Raw genomic sequence first — 20033 nt, 5'->3', positions numbered from 1 at the left:
AACTTGAAAATTAAGTTGAGCCTTGTGTTTCAGAAAGTATTTCCAATAAACTGTAAAACTTTGCCTTAAAGAGAAAAGCCCCAGGGGCTGGAGAGATGGCTCAGAGGTTAAGAACACTGGCTGCTCTTCCAGAGTTCCTGAGTTCAATCCACCAGCAATTGCATGGTGATTCAGACATTTATAATGAGATCTGGCGCCCTCTTATGACTTGCAGGCATACATGCAGGCAGAATACTGTATACATAGTAAATGAGCAAATCTTTTAAAAAAGAGAGAGAAGCCCCATCTGATTTTCTTCCTGCAGATAGATTGTTGATACTCCAGATTCTTTCTGAGGGGTGAGGGATGAGTTGACTGGGTAGTTTCTTCTTGCAGATGGTGAATGTGTACCGTGTACATCAGCACTCCTGTTTCCTGTACCTTGGCAGTATCCTTGTGGATGAGTACGGCATGGAAGAAGGCTGTCGGCAGGGATTATTAGACATGCTCCAGGTGTGTTTCCCTGGGGAGAATATGCCAGGCTTTATGGGCCTGGGGGCCTTTGCTGTGTCTTTATTCCTATCACTGCCATGGCGTATTGATGTTCTAATGTCGGGGAGGCAGACACTTGGTGACTGTTTTATTTTAGACAGGGTCTCACTATGTCCTGGAACTCACTATGTAGACCAGGTTGGTCTCAAATTCACGGAGATCTGCATGCCTCTACCTTCCAAGTCCTGAGGTTACAAGCTCTACCACTATGCCTGGCTTTTTAATTTCTTAATGCATTTGTTGGGGTGTGGGGTACACATATCACCACAGAGTGTGGAAGTCAGAGGACAGCTAGGGAGTTGATTATTTTCTTCCATCATGTGGGCCCAGAAGATGAAACTCAGATACCAGGTTTGATGACTAGACCGCATCTAGTACAATATATAAAGTGTCTTCCCTAATGCTGGGATGGGCGCTTGCTGTTCTTGCAGAGGACCTGAATTCGATTCCAGCACCCATGTAGTGGCTTTCAGCTATCCACTGCTCCAGTTCCAGGGCATCTGATACCACTTTCTGACTTCCAAATACACTAGGCATGCAGATGGTGTACATACATAACATGCAGGCAAAATACTCCTACACCTAAAACAATCCTTAAAGAAATTTTTTTTTTAATTTCTAATTCCGTGCCAAGTATGATATTTCGTGACTATAGGCATTTTGTGAGTTGAAAGCCAGTCTGAGCTACATAACCAAATCTTGTCTCAAAAATATGAAGAGTAGAGTCGGGTGGTGATGGTGCACGCCTTTAATCCCATCACTCCAGAGACGGGCGGGTCTCTTTGAGTTCAAAGCCAGCCTGGCTTAAAATCAACAAGGAGCTGAAGAGATAGCTCACTAGGTAAAGTGCTTTCTTCAAAAACATGAGTTTGAATTCTCAGAGCCAGTAATTCCCATCAGATACAGTGGTGTAAGCATCTATAATCTCATGGTTCCTGTGGAAATTGAAGCTCTCAGACCTGGATGGCACATGCAACAGAAAAACAACAAAGGATCCATACCTAGGGTTGTCATCTGACCTCCACATTCATAAACAAACAAATACATTTTTAAACATTCCATGAAAGATTCAAATATGATGGTGCATGCCTATATTCTCATTATTCAGGAATCTGAAGCAATAGGATTACTGTGAGTTTGAGACCGACCTTGGTATACTGTGGCTCCAGTTTCAGGAGCTCTGTGACACTATCTTCCAAAGTAAAAAGATTTTAAGTGGGGATGAGACATAATCAATTCGTTGCATCAACTGAAATATGTACTTTTGTCCCTTAAATGTCTTCTGTGTATGTGTTAAGTGTATTGTGTGTGTGATATACACATCAGTGTATAGGTGTGTGTGTGTATATACATTTGGAGACAAGAATAGAGCATCAGGTGTCTTTCTCCTGCTTTCTGTCTTTTGCCTTGAGATAGGGTCCCTCACTGAAGCAGAAGCTTTTTCCACAAAGCCAGCCGGCTAGTAAGCTCTTAGCATCTGCCTGTCTAACCGCCCCCCCAAAAGAAATTGACGTTACGGGCACATCGGGCTCTTTATGCAGGCACTGGAGATCCAAACTCAGTTCCTCACGCTACCATAGCAGGTGCTCTTCCCTACTGAGCTGACTCCTTCCTCAGTCCCTAATAGGTGACTTTTTGATCCCCCCGCCCTCTCTCTCTTAAACATATAAGCTTGTTCTTTGAATTGGTCAAGAGTTCTCTTTTTCTATTCTGCCTGTCATAATCTTGTCATTTCCTACGTGCTTCTTCTACTTGTATTTGCTATGATGTTTGGCAAGTCTAAATATTGACATTTATGTTTAAGCATTAGTTTTAAAATTACTGTTTTGTTCTAGGCACTGTGCATTCCCACTTTTCAGCTCCTAGAACAGCAGAATGGCCTCCAAAATCACCCCGACACTGTAGATGACCTATTCAGGTTAGCCACACGGTAAGTCCTTCTGAAGAACAAGACTTTAATGTTAATTGCTCATCTCTTGTCACTGCCTAATTTTGCCATCTGACATTTTATTATTTCCTTCTCTATAAAATGAGGTCATCAGGAAAAGTAGCTTAATGATTCATAGCCTTTTTGTGAGCTGCCCTATACGCAGAGGTGAGGGGGTATTAGGTGGGAACATGGAAGGAATATGCGCCACATAAAAATGTACTTAGGCAGGCTAGGAATGTGTCTAAGTGGAGACTCCGAGCTCAGTGCCCACTATCAAATGAAAATCAAATAGTGCTTACCCAGTGTCTTCGTGGTTACTATTGCTGTGATGAAACACTGACCAAAAGCAACTTTGGGAGAAAAAGGTTTATTTCATTCACAGTTCCATATAACAGTTGTTATCAAAGCAGTGAGGGCAGGAATCTGGAGGCAGGAGCTGATGTAGAGGCCATGGAGGGTGCTTACTAGGCTTGCTCAGCCTGCTTTCTTTCCTATAGAACCCAAGACTGTTAGGCAAGGGTTGAACCCACCCTCAATAGGCTGGGCCCTCCCACATCAATCATTAATTAAGAAAATGCTTTACCGGCTTGCCTAGAGCCTGATCTTTTGGAGACATTTTCTCAGCTGAGACTCCCTCTACTCAGAAGGCTCTAGCTTGTGCCAGCACACACAGGCAATCCCCAGTGGTGTTACTGTCTCATGCTGCTCTCATTGTTTCCTGCTTCACTCTACTTCTTGAAGAAACTGAACATCCTTAAGATAGAACCAGTGATTCCTAGTTTTTGTTTGTTTATTTTATAGACAGAGTCTCCCTTCATGTCTCTGACTGTCCTGAAAGCTCACTATGTAGACTAGCCTGGCAGAAATCTGCCTGCCGGAATTAAAGATGTGCACCACCATGTCCAACTTCGTCTGACTACTAATTAATTTTCCTCTTTCTATGATTAAATACCCTGTCGGGCAGCTTAAGGAAGAAAGGGTTTTCTTTTGATTACAATCTAACGCTTTAGTCTGTCACAGTGGGGAAGTTACAGCAGTAGGAGCTTGAAGCAGCTGTGCTAGGCTGACTTTCTCCTTTTTATGCAGCTTAAGATCCCAACCCAAAGAATGGGACTGCCCAAGGGCTAGAGAGGTGGCTCAGCAGTTAAGAGCATTGCCTGCTCTTCCAGAGGTCCTGAGTTCAATTCCCAGCAACCACATGGTGGCTCACAACCATCTGTAATGATGTCTGGTGCTCTCTTCTGGCCTGCAGGCATACATGAACACAGAATATTATGTGTGTGTGTGTGTGTGTGTGTGTGTGTGTGTGTGTGTGTGTGTGTGTATAATGAATAAATATTTAAAAAAAAAGAATGGGACCGCCCAAAACAAGTGTCCTTCCCATCTCAGTTACGCTTATCAGGATAACCCCCACAGGCATTCCCAGAGGCCTGTCTCCCGGGTAATTCCAGATCTCATTGAGTTGAAATTGAGAATAGCAGGTTCACTGGTCTCCCCCTTTTATTTATATACATATGTATGTATGTAATGTATGTATGTATGAAGAGTTTTTAAAGAATAACTTCAAGGGCAGGGCTCCTTGGAATGGGTTCACCGTTCGGTGGCATCCAGTGTGTTCTCACGCTGGGCAGTGCCCATATCCGCAGAAGGCCTCCAAGGTTCTTTTAAAAAAAAAAAAAAGGAAAGAATGACTTCAAGTTCCCAGCAAAATTTAGTGAAAAGTATGGTTTCCCTGTGCCTTTTTTGTCCCCACACGCACATGGCATACACAACTCCCCATTTATCAACATTCTCCTCCAGAATGATCCATTTACTAAAATCCATTCTCCTACACTTGTTTTTGAAACACAGACTCTAGAGTGGACATTAGGATTCACTTCTGATATTTTTGCACTCTGGGTTCTGAGAAGGGTCTAAGGAGTGGTTACCGCTGTAATCTTACTAGAAGTCTTCTGTGCTCTATTTTAACCCTCCTTCCCTAGAGTTCCCAGCACCAGTGGCTTTTACTGTTTCCATGGTTTTTATCCTTTATCTTTGCAGCTTTTGTAGCCTAATCTTGTTATTAATACCTAACTTCTCCTCACATACCAGATTTATTCAGCGTAGCCCTGTCACCTTACTGAGAAGCCAAGTAGTCATCCCCATCTTACAGTGGGCCATTGCGTCTACCACCTTGGACCACCGAGATGCCAACTGCAGTGTCATGAGGTTCCTACGAGACCTCATCCACACAGGAGTAGCAAATGATGTGAGTATAAACATGCCTTTTTGTGTGTGTGTGTATGGCTTTTTTCTGTCTCTTTTGTGTACTTGGTTTGTTTTAGTTGACCTGTACCATACATAGGGGATCAGTCACTGACCAAGTTACTAACCTCTGGATGTCAGCCATCTGTGCTAAGTGCTGCATACTGCACAACCCTGGTTCCTAGTGTATGCTCCCGTTGTCTTACAGCATGAAGAGGATTTTGAATTGCGTAAGGAACTGATTGGACAGGTGATGAACCAGCTTGGACAGCAGCTTGTAAGCCAGCTGCTCCACACATGCTGCTTCTGTCTGCCACCTTACACCTTACCAGATGTGGCTGAGGTGCTCTGGGAGATCATGCAGGTTGACAGACCGGTAAGTGTCTTTCATAAGGTGCCTGTTCTCTCAGTTCCCAAACCTAATAAGCTTTGGTTCCTTGAAACTGGCCCTAAGTTTGAACCAGCTCTATTGTATATGTCCTTGAAACCAAATTTAGACACATCACTAAGCTTCATTTGTAAGTGAAAGGGCCCATTGAAAGCTAGTAACTCCTTATTGGATTCTTGAGGTTTGTAATATCACCAGAAGTGTGTACTAAGCTTTGGATTCGCTTGTGTCTAGTCCATGGGAAATCTATTCATTTGTGAGAGATACTTTTTTTTGGGGGGGGGGGTTGTTTGAGACAGGGTTTCTCTGTAGCTTTGGAGCCTGTCCTGGAACTCTGTAGACCAGGCTGGCCTTGAACTCACAGAGATCCACCTGTCTCTACCTTCTGAGTGCTGGAATTAAAGGCATGTGTCCATCAACACTGCCTGGAAGAGATAGTTATATATTAGTTATACCCAGATGCAGATTATTCAAGAAATGTACAATCACTCTGGACTCTATCCTGGATGACATTGATCCTTGGTGCTTCATTAACCAGAGTTTCTGTAGGGATACAAGTATTAGAAGTAAACCATAGTATACACACCTAGATTTGACTGGGTCCTTTTTTCCATTCAACGTGGAGTGGCGGGACTGCTCATACATGCTAAGGATGTGGTATACTACTTGTCTGTACCCCAGCCTTGGACATTTTATAAGGGTATGTAATAATGCACAGGTTATTTCAACCCTCATGCTCAGTGGGTGACAGATACTGCAGTCAAATGACCCTCGCTTCCTCAAGTAGTTTCAGTACTAGCTATGTAATCATAAATGATACTATGCCTACTATATAAAAATATGAGATTTTTTTTATTTTATGTGTGTATGAATGCCTGCATATATGTTTACAGCACATGTGCCTAGTACCTGCAGGGGCCAGAAGAGGGCATTGCTTCCCTTGGAACTAGAGGAATAGACAGTTGTGAGCTGTCACTTGAGTGCTGGGAGCCAAACCATAGTCCTCTGCAAGAGAAGGAAATTCTTAATCAGAGTCATATCTCCAGCTATCATGTCAGAGCTTTGAGCATAGTGACACAGTATAATACCCTATAAATTATTTTGAAAAATATGATTTCTAATTTTTAATGTTAATTTATAAGCCGTTTATGAAAATACACAGTAGGGCCTAAAATGAACTATCTTCCAGAACCAATAAATAAGTAATAAAAATGCATAATTGTACTATAGGTTCAGTTATTTATTCAGTTCATAGGTAGATATTACAAGGAAACTAAATTAATACAGTCCCTGGGCAGGATGACTTTAAAATCTTGATTCTCGATGCTTTCTGATATGGTTTCTATATCACCTGACCCAGGAATCATATATCCCTGACTCTTTCCCCAAGAAATAGCAGTACAAGTATAAAAAGGATGCATGCATTTGTGTGTGTGCATGTGCGGGGGTGTGTGGGTGTGTGGGTGTGCATGTGCGGGTGTGTGTGTGTGCATGTGCGGGTGTGTGTGTGTGCATGTGCGGGTATGTGTGTGCATGTGTGTGTGTGCATGTGCAGGTGTGTGTGTGTGTGCATGCATGTGCGGGTATGTGTGTGTGCATGTGTGTTAAAGAAGAAGTGTTTTGATCACTACCAGTTTAATAAGTGTTTAAAGGAACCTTTAAAGTATATGGTTTAAGCAACTCAGGTTTAGTTAACTGCAATTTTAGCATGTTCCTAATTAAGTATCACAATTCATAATTATAGTAAAAATTTTATATAGATACCTGAGTAGGAGGTTCATTTAGGCCATGGTACTATTTTGAAAACTTGTAAAGGAGAAAATTCTCATTTAGTTAATTCTGAGTTCCTTATTTTTCTATCTGCTTTATTGCTTTAAAAACACAGGTACAGGGTCTGGAGAGATGGCTCAGTGGTTAAGAGCACTGTCTGCTCTTCCAGAGCTCCTGAGTTCAATTCCCAGCAACCACATGGTAGCTCCAAACCATCTGTAAAGAGATCTGGCGCCCTCCTCTGGCGTGTGGAGGCAGAAAGTTGTATACATAATAAATAAATCTTAAAAAAAAAACACACACACACACAGGTACATAATGACACACACTGATCCCAGCTGATCTAAGTACTTGGGAGCTAGAGGCAGGAGGACCACAGGTTTGATGCAAGCCTAGTTACATAGTGAATTTTAGGTTAGCTGAGGGTTTGTGTTTAGTTCATATTACAGAAACAAAGCAAAAAGAGACAGTGTGAGTGTGTACAGAGAGGGTGTGTGTCTGTGTCTTGTTGATGTTTGATTTGTTTATTATTTTTCTTAAGACAGGATCTGACTATATAGCCTCAGCTAGTCTGGAATTCCCTATGTATTCCAGACTGGCCAGAAATTCTCAGTCCTCCTGCATCCGTCTCCCAAATGCTTGGGTTAAAGGCTGTGTCTTCATACCTGGCTATGTAAGCCACACAGTGTGGACTGGAGAGATGCTTTCGTTTTGTTCAACCAGAACATTTGAAGGCCTAGGATAGTATAGTATTTTGTTAATCTTATTTGGCCCGATTCTGTAGGTGCCAGATCTTATTCCTTTTAAAACTCGTGTCTAATTTCTCTATACAGACCTTCTGTCGGTGGCTAGAGAATTCCTTGAAAGGTTTGCCAAAGGAGACAACTGTGGGAGCTGTCACAGTGACACATAAACAACTCACAGATTTCCACAAGCAAGTCACTAGGTGAGTGGTGCCAGGGCCTTGTGAAAGGAAGACAGAAATAACTGCTTAGACTTGCTTTTATGAAACGGCATAAAAAGTCAGCGGGTGGCAACTTCATGATGGCTTACGAGTGATGTGGCCTTCAGTTAATCAGCTAGAGTGCCTGTTTAGTTAGGGTTTCTAGTGCTGTAAAGACACCATGGTCACAGCAACTCTTAGAAAGGGAAAGCATTTAATTAGGGCTGGCTTGCTTACACTTCATGTTATCATCATGGAGGGGAGCACGGAAGCATGCACGCAGACATGGTGCTGGCTTCATCTTGATCAGAAGGCAACAGGAAATAGAGTGAGACACTGAGCCCAATGGCTTGGGCATGTAAGACCTCAAAGCTCACCTCCACAGAGACAGAATTTCTAGTCAAGGTCACACCCACTCCAACAAAGCCACACCTTCTAATAGTGTCACTCCCTGAGTTTATGGGGGCTGATTACATTCAAACTGCCACAGTGCCCAAACCTAAAAACACTCAGATTCTTTTGAAATTTTAAAGTTTTAATACTGTGCAAATAAAACATTTCTGAGATGTTTAGGCTCATGAGTCATTTACAGTGCATTCTATCTTAATTTAAATGTGATGTGACTGTCTCCTAGTTACTGTCTTACAGTCATTAAAGTGCTCATACCTTTTGTTGCTCCTATTAGGAAATGGGTTTTCAGTTTTTCAGTATTAAAACCTCAAAAATAAAAATACAGTGTTGTTTTCTAAATGTAACCTTGAATTAAAGTCTGTGTGAGACATTGTGGTCTCTACATAGTATTCATGGCAGTTACTCGATTCAGATTTTGTAACTGATAGGTAGATCTTTTAAAATTTGGCTAAATCTTAAGTACAGGCTTTTATTCATACACTTGTGGGATGATGTGTAAGCCAAAGAATGAGTGCTGTAGCCAGGGTGATAATGTCAGAAGAAAAAAACAACCTGGAAATAAAATTATCTATCAATAGAGAATGGTTAAATAATTCATTATATGTCTGCACTAGTAAATAGCCACTATAAGAAGTACATGTGATAGATGAGAAATCGTACAGTTCAGACATGGTGACACTTGCTTTTACTTTTAAAAATTTTTGGCCATAATGAGAAAGGAACGTCATGTTGGAAGGACATAGAACAAAGCTGCTCATCTTACGGTAGCCAGGAAGCCGAGGCAGACAGAGTGGTACCAGGAGAAGATACATGTGTACTGAGAGTCTGGCAGGTTCAGATTCTAGTTCTGGAGGGTCTGGAAGGGGAGTTAAGGTGTAGGAGCTCAGGAGGCACATCTCATCTGTAGTCAGGAAGCAGGAAGAGATGAACACTAGTAGTTAGCTGGATTTCTCTTGAATTCAGCTACATTTATTTAGAGTAGGTTTTCCCTCCTTAGTTAACGCAGTTTAGAAACTCCTTTACACACATGCCCAGAGATTTGTCTCAGGTGATTCCAGAATCTGTCAAGTTGACAGTCAGCATTAGCCATGTATATGCCCTGTTTTATTTATTTTTCTGTTTGTGTACATTTAAGGTTGCTTCTATTCTTGTCTACTGTGAGTCATGCTGGTATAAATAACATTACCATAAACATGGATACCATTATTACACATAGCTCCTAAAACATGGATGTGTGAGCTCAATATGGTGATACAAACCTTTAATCTCAGTATCCACAAGCCAGAAACAGGAAGATCTCTGTGAGCCTGGTCTACTTAGCAAGTTCCAGGCTAGCCAGGGCTACATAGTGATCCCTCACTCGAAAAAACAAGAGAAAAATGGATATTCAAATACTCTTTGAGACCCTGCTTTCATTCCTTTTGCGTTTATGCTAGACTGGAAACTATTGTACTTGGGGAAAAAAAGAAAGGAAAAAGAATTTTTTTGAACAGCCACATTATTTTCCAGAGTACCTTCATTTCTTATATTTCCTCTAGGTGTGTACAGCGTTTTAATTTCTCCACATCCTTATCAACCTTTTTGATATGGGAAGTGCTAGTGGACTTCAAGGTTTTTTTTATTTTTTTTTATAGACTGATACAGTGCTTGTTCTGAATAACACTGGCTTTCCCCCCTCCCCAAGTATTTTTTTCTTTTATTGAAAATAGATTTTCCCCCATCACATAGTAAAATGTCCTAATTACAGTTTTCTGTCCCTCTACTCCTCCAGGCTATTTTGTTGGGTTGGTTTGGGGGATTTTTGGTTTTGTTTTTTGAGACGGGGTTACTCTTTGTAGCCCTGGCTATCCTGGAACTCACTCTGTAGCCTAGGCTGGTCTGGAACTTAAGAAATCTGCCTGCCTTTGCCTCCAGAGTACTGGGACTAAAGACATGTACCACCACCACCTGGCAAAATGTTTTATTGTGGACTCTTTATTTTTTGTTTATTTATTTGTTTGTTTATGGTCTTTTTCTCAGTGTTTTCCAGCTCTTACTAGTAGCTACTTTAGCAATTTAAGCCTAGTATCCTTTTTGGATATTTGTATCTAAACGACCTTTCTGTGTTTTGGGGTTTTTGTTTGTTTGTTTGGTTGGTTGGTTGGTTTTGTTGTTTTGTTTTGGTTTTTTCTTGAGACAAGGCCCTACTGTATAGCACAGGCTGAGTGGAGCTTACTGCCCTTGGTGAGCTTCCCACCTTGGCCTCTCTGGTGCTAGGATTATTGTGTGAGGCGCCTTCCAAGCTCTTGTTGGGTTGTAGAGTTGCTTGTGTGTTGGGCCTGTTAATTCCCTACTAGATACATGATTTGTAGGGTTTTTTTTCTCCCATCTTGTGGCTGCTTTTTAGCTCTGTTGGTTGTATCCTTTGATGTTCGGTTAGAACATGCTTATTTTTTATTTTTGCAGTGCTAAGGATAGAGCACCTTACAAGCATTCTGTTGTTGAGATATTTTGCCAGTTTCTTAAAGGTTTTACTATTACTGTAGTTCAATTTATTCATTTTTATTTTTGTTTGTTGTGTTCTTATCCTAGCCAAGAATTGTCAGATCCAACATCATAAAAATTCCCCTAGGTTTTCTGTGAAGAATTATAATACTTGATCTGTCTTCCTTCTGTCCCTCCCCCCTCTCCCTCCCTCTTTCCTTCATTTAGCTTATTTATTTCATATGTTAGGGCATTTCTTTGTTTTGCTAGTAACTATTCAGTTTTCGTAACAACATTTATTCAAATGACCATTCTTTATCTTTTAATGGTCTTACCTCCTTTGTCAAGAAATACTTGACCATATACGTGAGGATTTGCTTCTAGGCTGTCTGTCTCGCTGCCGGTGTCATGCTGTTTTGATTACTTTGACAATATCATGAATTTTGAAATCAGGGATTATGAGACCTCCAATTTTGCTGCCCCTTTTCAAGACTGTTTTGGGCATTTGGAGTACTTGAGATACCATGTGAGTTGTAGAAATCTTTGTTTCTGTAATACTGTTGCAGTTTTGTAGTTATTGTACTGAATCAGTAGACTTCTTTGGCTGTTGCTGATAAGACAACAATATTAAGTCTCAGAGCTGGGTGTGGTGGCTAGCACTGGGAAGGTGGTAGTGCAAAGGTGATAAATTTAAATTTAAAATAAATCCCCAGCCACATAGGGAGTACAGGGCCAATCTAACCTACAGGAAACTGTCTTAAAAGGGGGTGAGGGCGTTGAGGCAAGAGGCTCATCCATTTTAAGTACAAAGCCAACCTGAGCTATATAGTTTCAGGTCACCCTGTACTATAATGTCTTAGTTAAATGTTGGAGGTTGGTGGGGAGAACTGTTTATTTTGTAGCTTACTAAGTATCTAAAGGTCATGTCCTAGAACTGATATTTTAATTTTGTATCAGCTGATATGCATGGCTGAAAATTAGCACAGTAACTAGCCTTTGTGATACATTTCTCCAAAGTAGGGATTCCCCTGTACCAGGTAAGCATATATAGACTGGGTGACCTTATGAAATGATTTGATTTCCTTTCATTGTGACTTTATAGTGCGGGTGGTATTTCACATGACTGTGGTCTCTGGAGAAAGTTGTTTCTCCCTGCTTCTGTTTGTCTGTTCATCTTGCTGGTCACCAGAAACCATGATTTGTTGGCTCTAATTTCCTTGAAGCAAATGGAAGCCTAGGGGAAATCCTCCAGAGACTGTTGGCATTATGCTGTTATTTTCATTTCGGTTAATTCGTCTTTAAATAAGGTTAGTTCTACCCTGTAAGGTCATTAAGAGATGCCAAATGGAACCCCGAAGCTCCCACACAAAATAGACGATCCGTAAAGTTTAACTTCTTTTTGTTTGGAAAAGAAACTGCCAGACTGTCATTGCCTATTTGCAAAACTAGCTGGGGCATGTCTCCTGCCTGCTTTACAGCAGCCACCCACACATTCTGGAATATGTCTCCACAGGCCCATATGCTTTTTTCATGGGGCTAATATATGATGGATAGAATAATGAGTAAGTCTAAAATCAAGTCACAGACAGCATTCTAGTTCGTGAAAGAACTAGAGAAAAGGATCTAAGTAAAGCAGTATTGTGAGTAACCGTATCCTTGGTCCTTGCTCAGTGAGAAGGCAACTGAACCAAGTAGCCTTGACCTTTATTGCTGAACAAGTTCTGCAGCTCCCAGAGAAGGCTGGGGCAGGTGTGTGTGTGTGTGTGTGCGCGTGCGTGCGTGCGTGCGTGCGTGTGGTCTTGAGCTAAAAAGGGGTTTGAGATTGCTCACCTTCTCTTAGTAATTCTCTAGTGTGTGTTGTCCTTGAACCTGTGCATGACTCAGTCTCCCTTTTGGTTTTAAGGTTCTCTAACTCTTGCCTCAGCAAGCTGTTTTGTTTGCCCTCCTAGCAGGGAGGGTGAACTGGTTCAACTTCATTGTAGCAAGTCCTGGCCTGCTTTGCAAATGGTGCTGGTAATGAATTCTCCAGCTTTCTTACTTGGTCAAGTTGAAGAAAGCTGAGCTTTATCATCTTAGAATACATTTTTTTTTCTGAAGAAAAAAGAAAAAACATGATAAGCCATCATCAGTTCAAATTGATTGAGACTAAAAGAAATCCTGCCATTATTTCCTACTTGTCCATGCCTAACATGACATCATACCATGCATGACACTCTTAAAGCTAAAAGGTGCTGAACATAGGAAGTGTTGACACTGGAATTAGAGACCAGATGGGGTGCTTCACTGGTCAGGTTGTCATTGCCTACCAAGACACCAGATAAAATTTCCTAGCACCTGCCTAGGATTATGAGGGTTGAGAAATAGTGGCCACAAGCATATTTGGGGAAAGACTTGGAATTATGGGACTAGAATATAGAAGATAGTAATAGGGGTTGGAAAATAAAATCTGAGACCAGAAACTAGTCAGTGCCATAAGAACCACAGTAAGAAAATAGTATTGACATTTAAGGGCTTTTTAAAATTTTGTTTTCGCATTTTCTTTGTGTATAGGGGGTATTTTTGTTTTTATCTTTTCATTGAGCTTTTTGATCCTTTCTTGTGGGCTTACCCACCAAGGTCATTTAAGTTCAAAATTAGCTGGAGCTCTTGCCACCTAGGACAGTCATTGATAGAATTGGGCGCAGAAGTGGAACTGATTGGAGACTTACGTCCATCCTTACTGTCTCAGTCACTGTTCTATTCCTGTGAAGAGACACCATGACCAAGGCAATTCATATAAAGGAAAACATTTAATTGTGGGTTTCCGAGGGTTGGTCCATTATCATTTTGGGTCCCCATGGGCCTGTAGCAATATCCTAATGTAAAAACGCATTCAGTTCAATTTCAGAAGTCCTCATAGTCTTTCACAGTCTCAAGACCAAGGTTTTTCTGAGACTCATAACAGTCTCTTAACTGTAACCCTCTGTAAAATCAAAATAAAAACGAGATCACCTATTTCCAACATTCAGTGGCACAGAGTATACATTACTATTTCATAGAGGAGGAAAGGGAGTATAGTGAGGAAATGCTGGACCAAATTGAGACCAAAAGCAGCTGAGCAAATTCCAAATTCTCTTTCCCCGTGTTTCATATCAAATCGCTCTTCAGATCTCCACTCCTTTCAGCTTGTTGACTGCAACGCACTTCTCTCTTGGGCCGGTTCCTCACCCTGTTGGGGGCTTTCCTCAGTGGTATCACTGCTCTGGCATCTCCAGCATCTTGGGGTCTCCAACACAATCCAGGCTTCACCTTTACAACTTCTTGCAATGGTATTGTTGGGCCTCCATGCAGAGATACCCCTGGCACACAACTGACCCTTATTTAACCAAGAAGGGAGATTCCACAACCCCTTTCTTATATCCTTAACTTGAAAGCTAGAACCACACAGCTGGAACTTGGCTCCCTAATTCAAATACGTTTGTATCAACTTTCTGTTGATGGTTCCCTTCCCTGCTTAAGCTTTTCTTTAAGTCCTTTTCCCAAGTTGGAAGCTTAGTTAGGTTAGGTGGGATCTTGCCCTAGGGTCACCATTCCCTTTATTACTTTTAGCATCAGGCCTTTCTTTAACTTTTTATCTCCTTGAGCACAGGATTAAGCTCCATTATTCCATTACATTTTCTGGTGTTCCTTTTCTCCTCAAATTATACATTTTGTGTTTTTCCTTGCTCGGCTTGATCCTTTTCATTATAGAGTGACCACTAGTAACCGCAGAGCAGAGTCGGTAGTGGGCTGTCTTGAAACCTCTGGTAATGCTAATAATCTAAACCTCCTCAATTTAGCCTCAGTCAGACTTTTTTGGACAAGGGCAGAAAACAGACATACTCTTCTCCAAAATAGCATAAGAATCACCAGGTGGTGGAGACGCAGTGCCTTTAATCCCAGCACTCGGAATTACTCAGTCGGTAAAGCATGAGACTCTTAATCTCAGGGTCGTGGGTTCGAGCCCCACGTTGGGCGCCAAAATGTAACGGCGTAAACGAATGCAGACAGATTGTAAAAATATATATATCTATAGCTTTAATGGCGAAATAGACTTACAGAACCACCTTTCCCGCGGAGACCAGGAAAGCAGAAAGGGACGGCTGGGAGCATGCTTGCCAAATTTATAGGCCAACATTAGCCCGAGGCAAACACGCCCCCTAAGGGGCAGTACTTATCCCTACAGTTGATTTTTAAATAGACCAAAAAATATAATTTTGTTAGTAAAGCTTGTTAAATCAGTAGAAGTGTTAGGAATATAGGTATAGTTTAGTGGTAGGTTGCTTGCATAGCATGCACAAGACCCTGGGTTCAATTTCCCACTATGCTAGATAGAGAGTATTGTTGCCTGTGGCGGAGAAAAACTAGAAAAAAAAATTCTGAAATACTCTGTCATCTCCTGGAATCTGAGCCAATGAAATCAACACAAATATAGAAGGACCTCCTACACCAATTCCCCTTTCTGTTTAAACAAAAAAGAAAGGCTTCCACTTTAACATAGTAAAATTACATATAACAAAACAGTTATCAAGCAAGAATTACAGTTACAATATTTATTTATATATATTTTATCTTTTATCATAATTAAGGAAAACTATTTATTCTTCAACTAAATCAAAGATTCCAGAAGGATATAATATTACCTAAGTAAACCAGAAATAAGCAACTTCCGAAACTCTAGAAATGACGAAGACATCTCGCTGTCTGGACAGTCACCCAAAGTTCTTCTGTATCGTTGGGGCATCCATCTTCGGCCTTCAGGCCCATGGTATCCAGCAGACATTTCCATAAAGCAGGAAATTTCAAAGGCAGTTCAGTCACTTTCTGCTGTGTCCTGCAGAATTTCTCACAGACTCTTTCATGAATCAGGAACCCCGAAAGACCATCTCACCTTTAAGCAAGTTCAGCAGTCCTCTCTCTGTGAGTTCTTCATGTCCAGTTTACACATCAATCCAGAAAAGAGCAGTTTCTTGACCAAATGGCTAACCAACTCCATAAGGAGCCTCTTTGATGCCCATCTTCCTCTTGAAGTAGATTGGTGCTGCCAGGAGCAGACGTGTCTCATTGTCATGAAAAACCCTGAGTTATTAAAACATTAAATGCCATATTCTGTAGTCTTTGAAAGATATGAAGAATGCCTGTCTAACTGATATATATCTAAGAAAATCTAACTAACATGACTACAAGCTTGACTATTATTGATGATTATCCATTAACAACCTATATTTCCTAATTATACATTACATTTTTAATGAACTACACAATCACAATATCTTAATCAAGATCAGAAATACCTTTACACATAACAAAATTGACCTTAAATTTAAATCACTAAAGCAAAATCCATACTAATGCAAATTATCCATATCTATATCATATCCCCCTTTAAATGTAAAAGAACACTTATAAACAAGATTTGGGAATATGGACGTAGTTTTTTCTCTCCAAAATTTGGGAATATGGACGTAGTTTTTTTCTCTCCAGTGCTGTGTGGGGGCACTGTTAATCAGGTCTTTTGTGGTGTATCCTGTATGCTAGGTTCATCTCAGTCGGCAGTTGAGTGAAGTAATTTTCTGAAGGTGTTCATGGTGATCTTTCAGTAGGGCGTGGTCTATCATAGTCAGGAACTCTTTGCAGCACACCCTAGAAAACAGCAAAAAGCTGTGTTAAACTCTGGGTGTGTGTGTGTGTGTGTGTGTGTGTGTGTGTGTGTCTAGAATTCCTTTTCAAGCCCTCTCAGGTTTTATGTGGAGTTCATTACTACGTTGGACGCCACTCTGTTGTAAAACACCAATTTTGGACCTTTCTACTTGGTGAGGGAATCTGTAGATAGGCATTTGATACCTTTTCTGTTGCTAGCTTTTACCGGTTACTTCCTCTGGTATTTAACTAGCACAGGATGGCAAGTCTTCTTGAATTCTAGGCTATATCCCTGTGCCTGAGTTTCTTAGTCAGGAGAAGGTTTCAGGAGGATGTGTTAGGAAGTGCTTCCTTTCTCTTGCTTTGGCTTAGCCCCAGGTTCAGTTAGCAAAGCTGTTGGGGAGATAGCTAGAAGAATGAGATTTGCCTCAGCTGATTTCTGGATGGGTGTAAGACAAAGAAGAGTCAGGTGAATATTGGGCTTATATATTATAATACTGGGTCATCTCAGCATTTGCCAAGAACCAAGTCCTGTTCTCCTTTTCTGCATGTGTTAACCCTTTTCTTTCTCCCCCTCCTTCCATGAGGAGATCCTGAGCATCCTGTTCACTAGAGAATCAGTGGCTGATAGTCCTAGTTACTGGACGAGCCTTGTAAACAGCATCTGTCTTTGAATGAGAACAGGGAACCTGCTGGCTATCTTCCTTTGAGGGCTTCTGGGTTCCTTGTGTCAGGAACTTCAAGTATTCACATTTATTGAGTTGGTTTTGCTCACTGCTCTTTTGTCATGAATGTCTCATTTATATGAATGAATTTGAGTCCCCGAGCAACATGAAGTAAGTGATGGATGCGGAAACTGAGGAAAGATGGGCGTCTTGTCCATGAACACAAGGGCCAGGAATCAGCCCTCAACAGTTTGTCTCCAAAGGTCATTCCTTGAGAACCACCAAGCTTATAATTATCTTCATTTATGGAAGTTCATTTTTACCTGAGTTCTGGGAAGATCTCAGTCATGAGCTGATGGAACCTTGGCATTGCACTACTCCCCAGCCTGTTGGCTCTCTTGTCTGCAGTCAAGCGCCACCCACCCACCCTTTCTCTTCTAGTGCCGAGGAATGTAAGCAAGTTTGCTGGGCCTTGCGAGACTTCACCAGGTTGTTTCGGTAGCTCAAGCTCACATTCCTGCACTGTGCCTGTCGTCCAGGTGAGTTGTATATGCTTTGGGTTCTTTCTGGACTGGTGGGGAGGCTTGAGAATGGGGTTATATTTAAGGCTCATTGCTGAAATCAAGAAAGAACTTAGTGTGCAGTTATCACAGTGCCTGGGACTTTTCAGGACCTTGATTGTCTTGGACCAGAGCAGGCAGATTAACCATGTATCTGGATGCCATTTTCCATTCCATAGAGGGGAACTGTTGCAGGATGCACCTGAAAACATTTTTCCCTAATAGCTATTTCTAGCCTAATAAGTGTGTGGTAACAATCAAATTGGTACTTTTTAACCTTTGCTGAGAACAGTGGTGACTGTAATTCCTGGCACCGGTCTTCTAAGGCAGGCTTGCCAGGATTAATGTGTGAGCAGCTTATTCTTATTGTTTCTATGATTGAACTATGCCAAGGAGCTGTAGGAAAGCAGCAGTTTCTCGAGATGTCTCCTGATGGTCAACTTTCTCTGTGTGTGAGAAGCTCGGCTAAGGAAAGGAATGAGTAGGTGGTAAAATTTACTTAGCAATTTATTGCCTAAGAAAGGCAATTCTGTAAGCCTGCACTTTGACATCATAAGGAAGATTTATTGTCCCACCCATAGGCAATATTCTGAATCCTGCACTTACTTGTTTCTGTAGTGAATGCATTATTAGGTCAAGGTGATGTTCGGTAGTATCTTACCACACCAAAACTTTTTCTAAAGGTTGGTTCTTTAGTAAGTAATCTGAGGTTGTCAATGCATTGATAGACCTCAAGAGGTTGCTTGTAGACAGCTGTAGATGTTCTCTGCTTATCTTTCTCAAGCCTTTACTAAGTGTCAGGTACCATTCCTGTGTGTTGAATATATTAGCCAAAAGAATCTTCCTATGGGTTTCTACTACTGTACTCATTTTACAAAGAAGAAAATTGAAAGTCAAATATGTTTAACAATTTGCTAAATGTTACAGTTAGAAGCCAGGGGAGGCAGAGTTCAGGAGCAGGATTCTGGTACCAGAGCCCTCGCTTTAGCCATTATAATAGATGGCACATCTGTTCAACAGTATTGCCATAGAGTTTAAATCATTGTTAGTAAACAAAGCCCTCTTTCCAAACTAAATCTTGCATGAAAACCCAATATTTAACAGACTAAAATGGAGCTTTTCTGGTGGTTTACCATGGAAGGCTCAGTTCTGTTGGCTTCCTCCCAACCTTTACATCATCCTTAGTGTCTGCAGCTCAGCACTGGAGACATGCTGCAGGCAGTGGTTTAGGGAAGTTGATGTTGCCGTGAAATTAATTGCAAGTTGAGAAAAGCCAAACTTTGGTTTTGCATGCGTGTTAACCTGAGCCCTGTAACAGAGCCCAGTGAGTGCCTGAACACACGCATCGTGCTGCCTGAAGGCGGCTTTCATCCTGCTCCCTGTCCTCTAGAGCCCAGCTCTCAACCGTCTCTTCTCTTTTGTCAGGAATGTCTTTTTTTATTAGAAGACAGGAAGAAAACAACCCAGACTGTGTCCCACAATCAGAAACCTCCGTTGTGGCAGAGGGACCTTCACTGCCGCCAGACAGGGAGAAGCTTCAACCTCCCGAGGCATCCTGAGGAGTTCCTGTTTGGGGTGTGAGGGAGAAACAGCACGGTTTTAAAGGTGGCCGCAGCCTGTCCGGCGTGGTGGGAGGGGAACTAGTTTCCTGGTGAACTTCTTTCTAAAAGGAAAAATAATTCAAGGAAATTTAAAAAAAGAAGAAGAAGAAGAAACCCTGGAAGCTGGGATGAAAGCAGAACTGTACCGTTCACCTGGTAGCAGATGACGCACACGATAGACAACACCAGCATGCAGTGCACACACAGAAACATAACAGTGAGAACTTTCTGTGAGTCAAGTGAGAAACATGGCTACACTTGGAGTTAAAGAGCCGTTCATGTCTCCTCTGTTGTCCTGCCTTTAAACATGCACACCCCAGCCGTTCCAGACAAGGAGCCTGTTCTGCTTTCTGTCACCATCAGGGACGAAAGTCAGAACTAGCCAGGGCCAAAGTTGCTATTCCTGTAGAGCCCAACCCTGCTGTTGAGTTGCTGAGTCCACTCCAGTTCACATGCTAAGTCATCAACCTTGGGGAGAAAAACCAAAATTGAGGTGGGTGGAAGGGATATAAATGTGTGTTAAATATTTCTTTTTCTTAGTGAATTATTCATCCAGACATAGGAGGGGCAAGAACAAAAAAGGCTATAGAGAAAATGTATTTACAAGACTACTTGTATTTTGCTTAAAAAGTGAAAATTAATTGACCTCTTGGGACATGAGGCTGAAATGGGAAACCCAGAACAGACCTTAATGAGGGAGTGTGGTCTTGTGTTGCCATTAGATTACAGGGGCACTGTTCTGTCCTGTGGTGTAACCATCTCAAGATGAATCAACAGCACCAAAAAAAAAAAAATAGAAAAAAAAAAGAAAAAATAAAAACCCAATTTTTAAAATTTTACCGGTCTTGGTTTTTGTTTCCATTCACTAC

General features: G+C 41.4%; 1 protein-coding gene across 5 annotated transcripts in view; it reads left to right on the top strand.

Moving 5' to 3' along the window:
- Tnpo3 (transportin 3) overlaps positions 1 to 20018 on the top strand; it is a 77259-nt gene extending 57241 nt beyond the window's left edge. For 4 of the 5 annotated variants that reach the window (XM_041675401.1, XM_041675402.1, XM_041675400.1 and 1 more), the window contains 7 exons: positions 376 to 492; positions 2367 to 2461; positions 4553 to 4709; positions 4914 to 5081; positions 7697 to 7809; positions 17445 to 17542; positions 18989 to 20017. In XM_041675401.1, coding sequence (XP_041531335.1) covers positions 376 to 492; positions 2367 to 2461; positions 4553 to 4709; positions 4914 to 5081; positions 7697 to 7809; positions 17445 to 17505 — 711 coding nt within the window. In that variant the 3' untranslated portion in view covers positions 17506 to 17542; positions 18989 to 20017. Of the gene's footprint in view, positions 1 to 375; positions 493 to 2366; positions 2462 to 4552; positions 4710 to 4913; positions 5082 to 7696; positions 7810 to 17444; positions 17543 to 18988 lie in introns of all 5 variants that reach the window. The other variant, XM_041675399.1, reaches the window with a different exon arrangement.
- The last annotated feature ends 15 nt before the right edge of the window (positions 20019 to 20033 follow it).

Source organism: Microtus oregoni, unplaced genomic scaffold (assembly GCF_018167655.1).
Source record: "Microtus oregoni isolate MIOR12 unplaced genomic scaffold, Mior012 000026F_ref0000081, whole genome shotgun sequence".
NCBI classification, from domain to species: domain Eukaryota; kingdom Metazoa; phylum Chordata; class Mammalia; order Rodentia; family Cricetidae; genus Microtus; species Microtus oregoni.
Note: the sequence above shows the minus strand (reverse complement) of the source record. Positions and strands in the feature narration are given on the sequence as shown.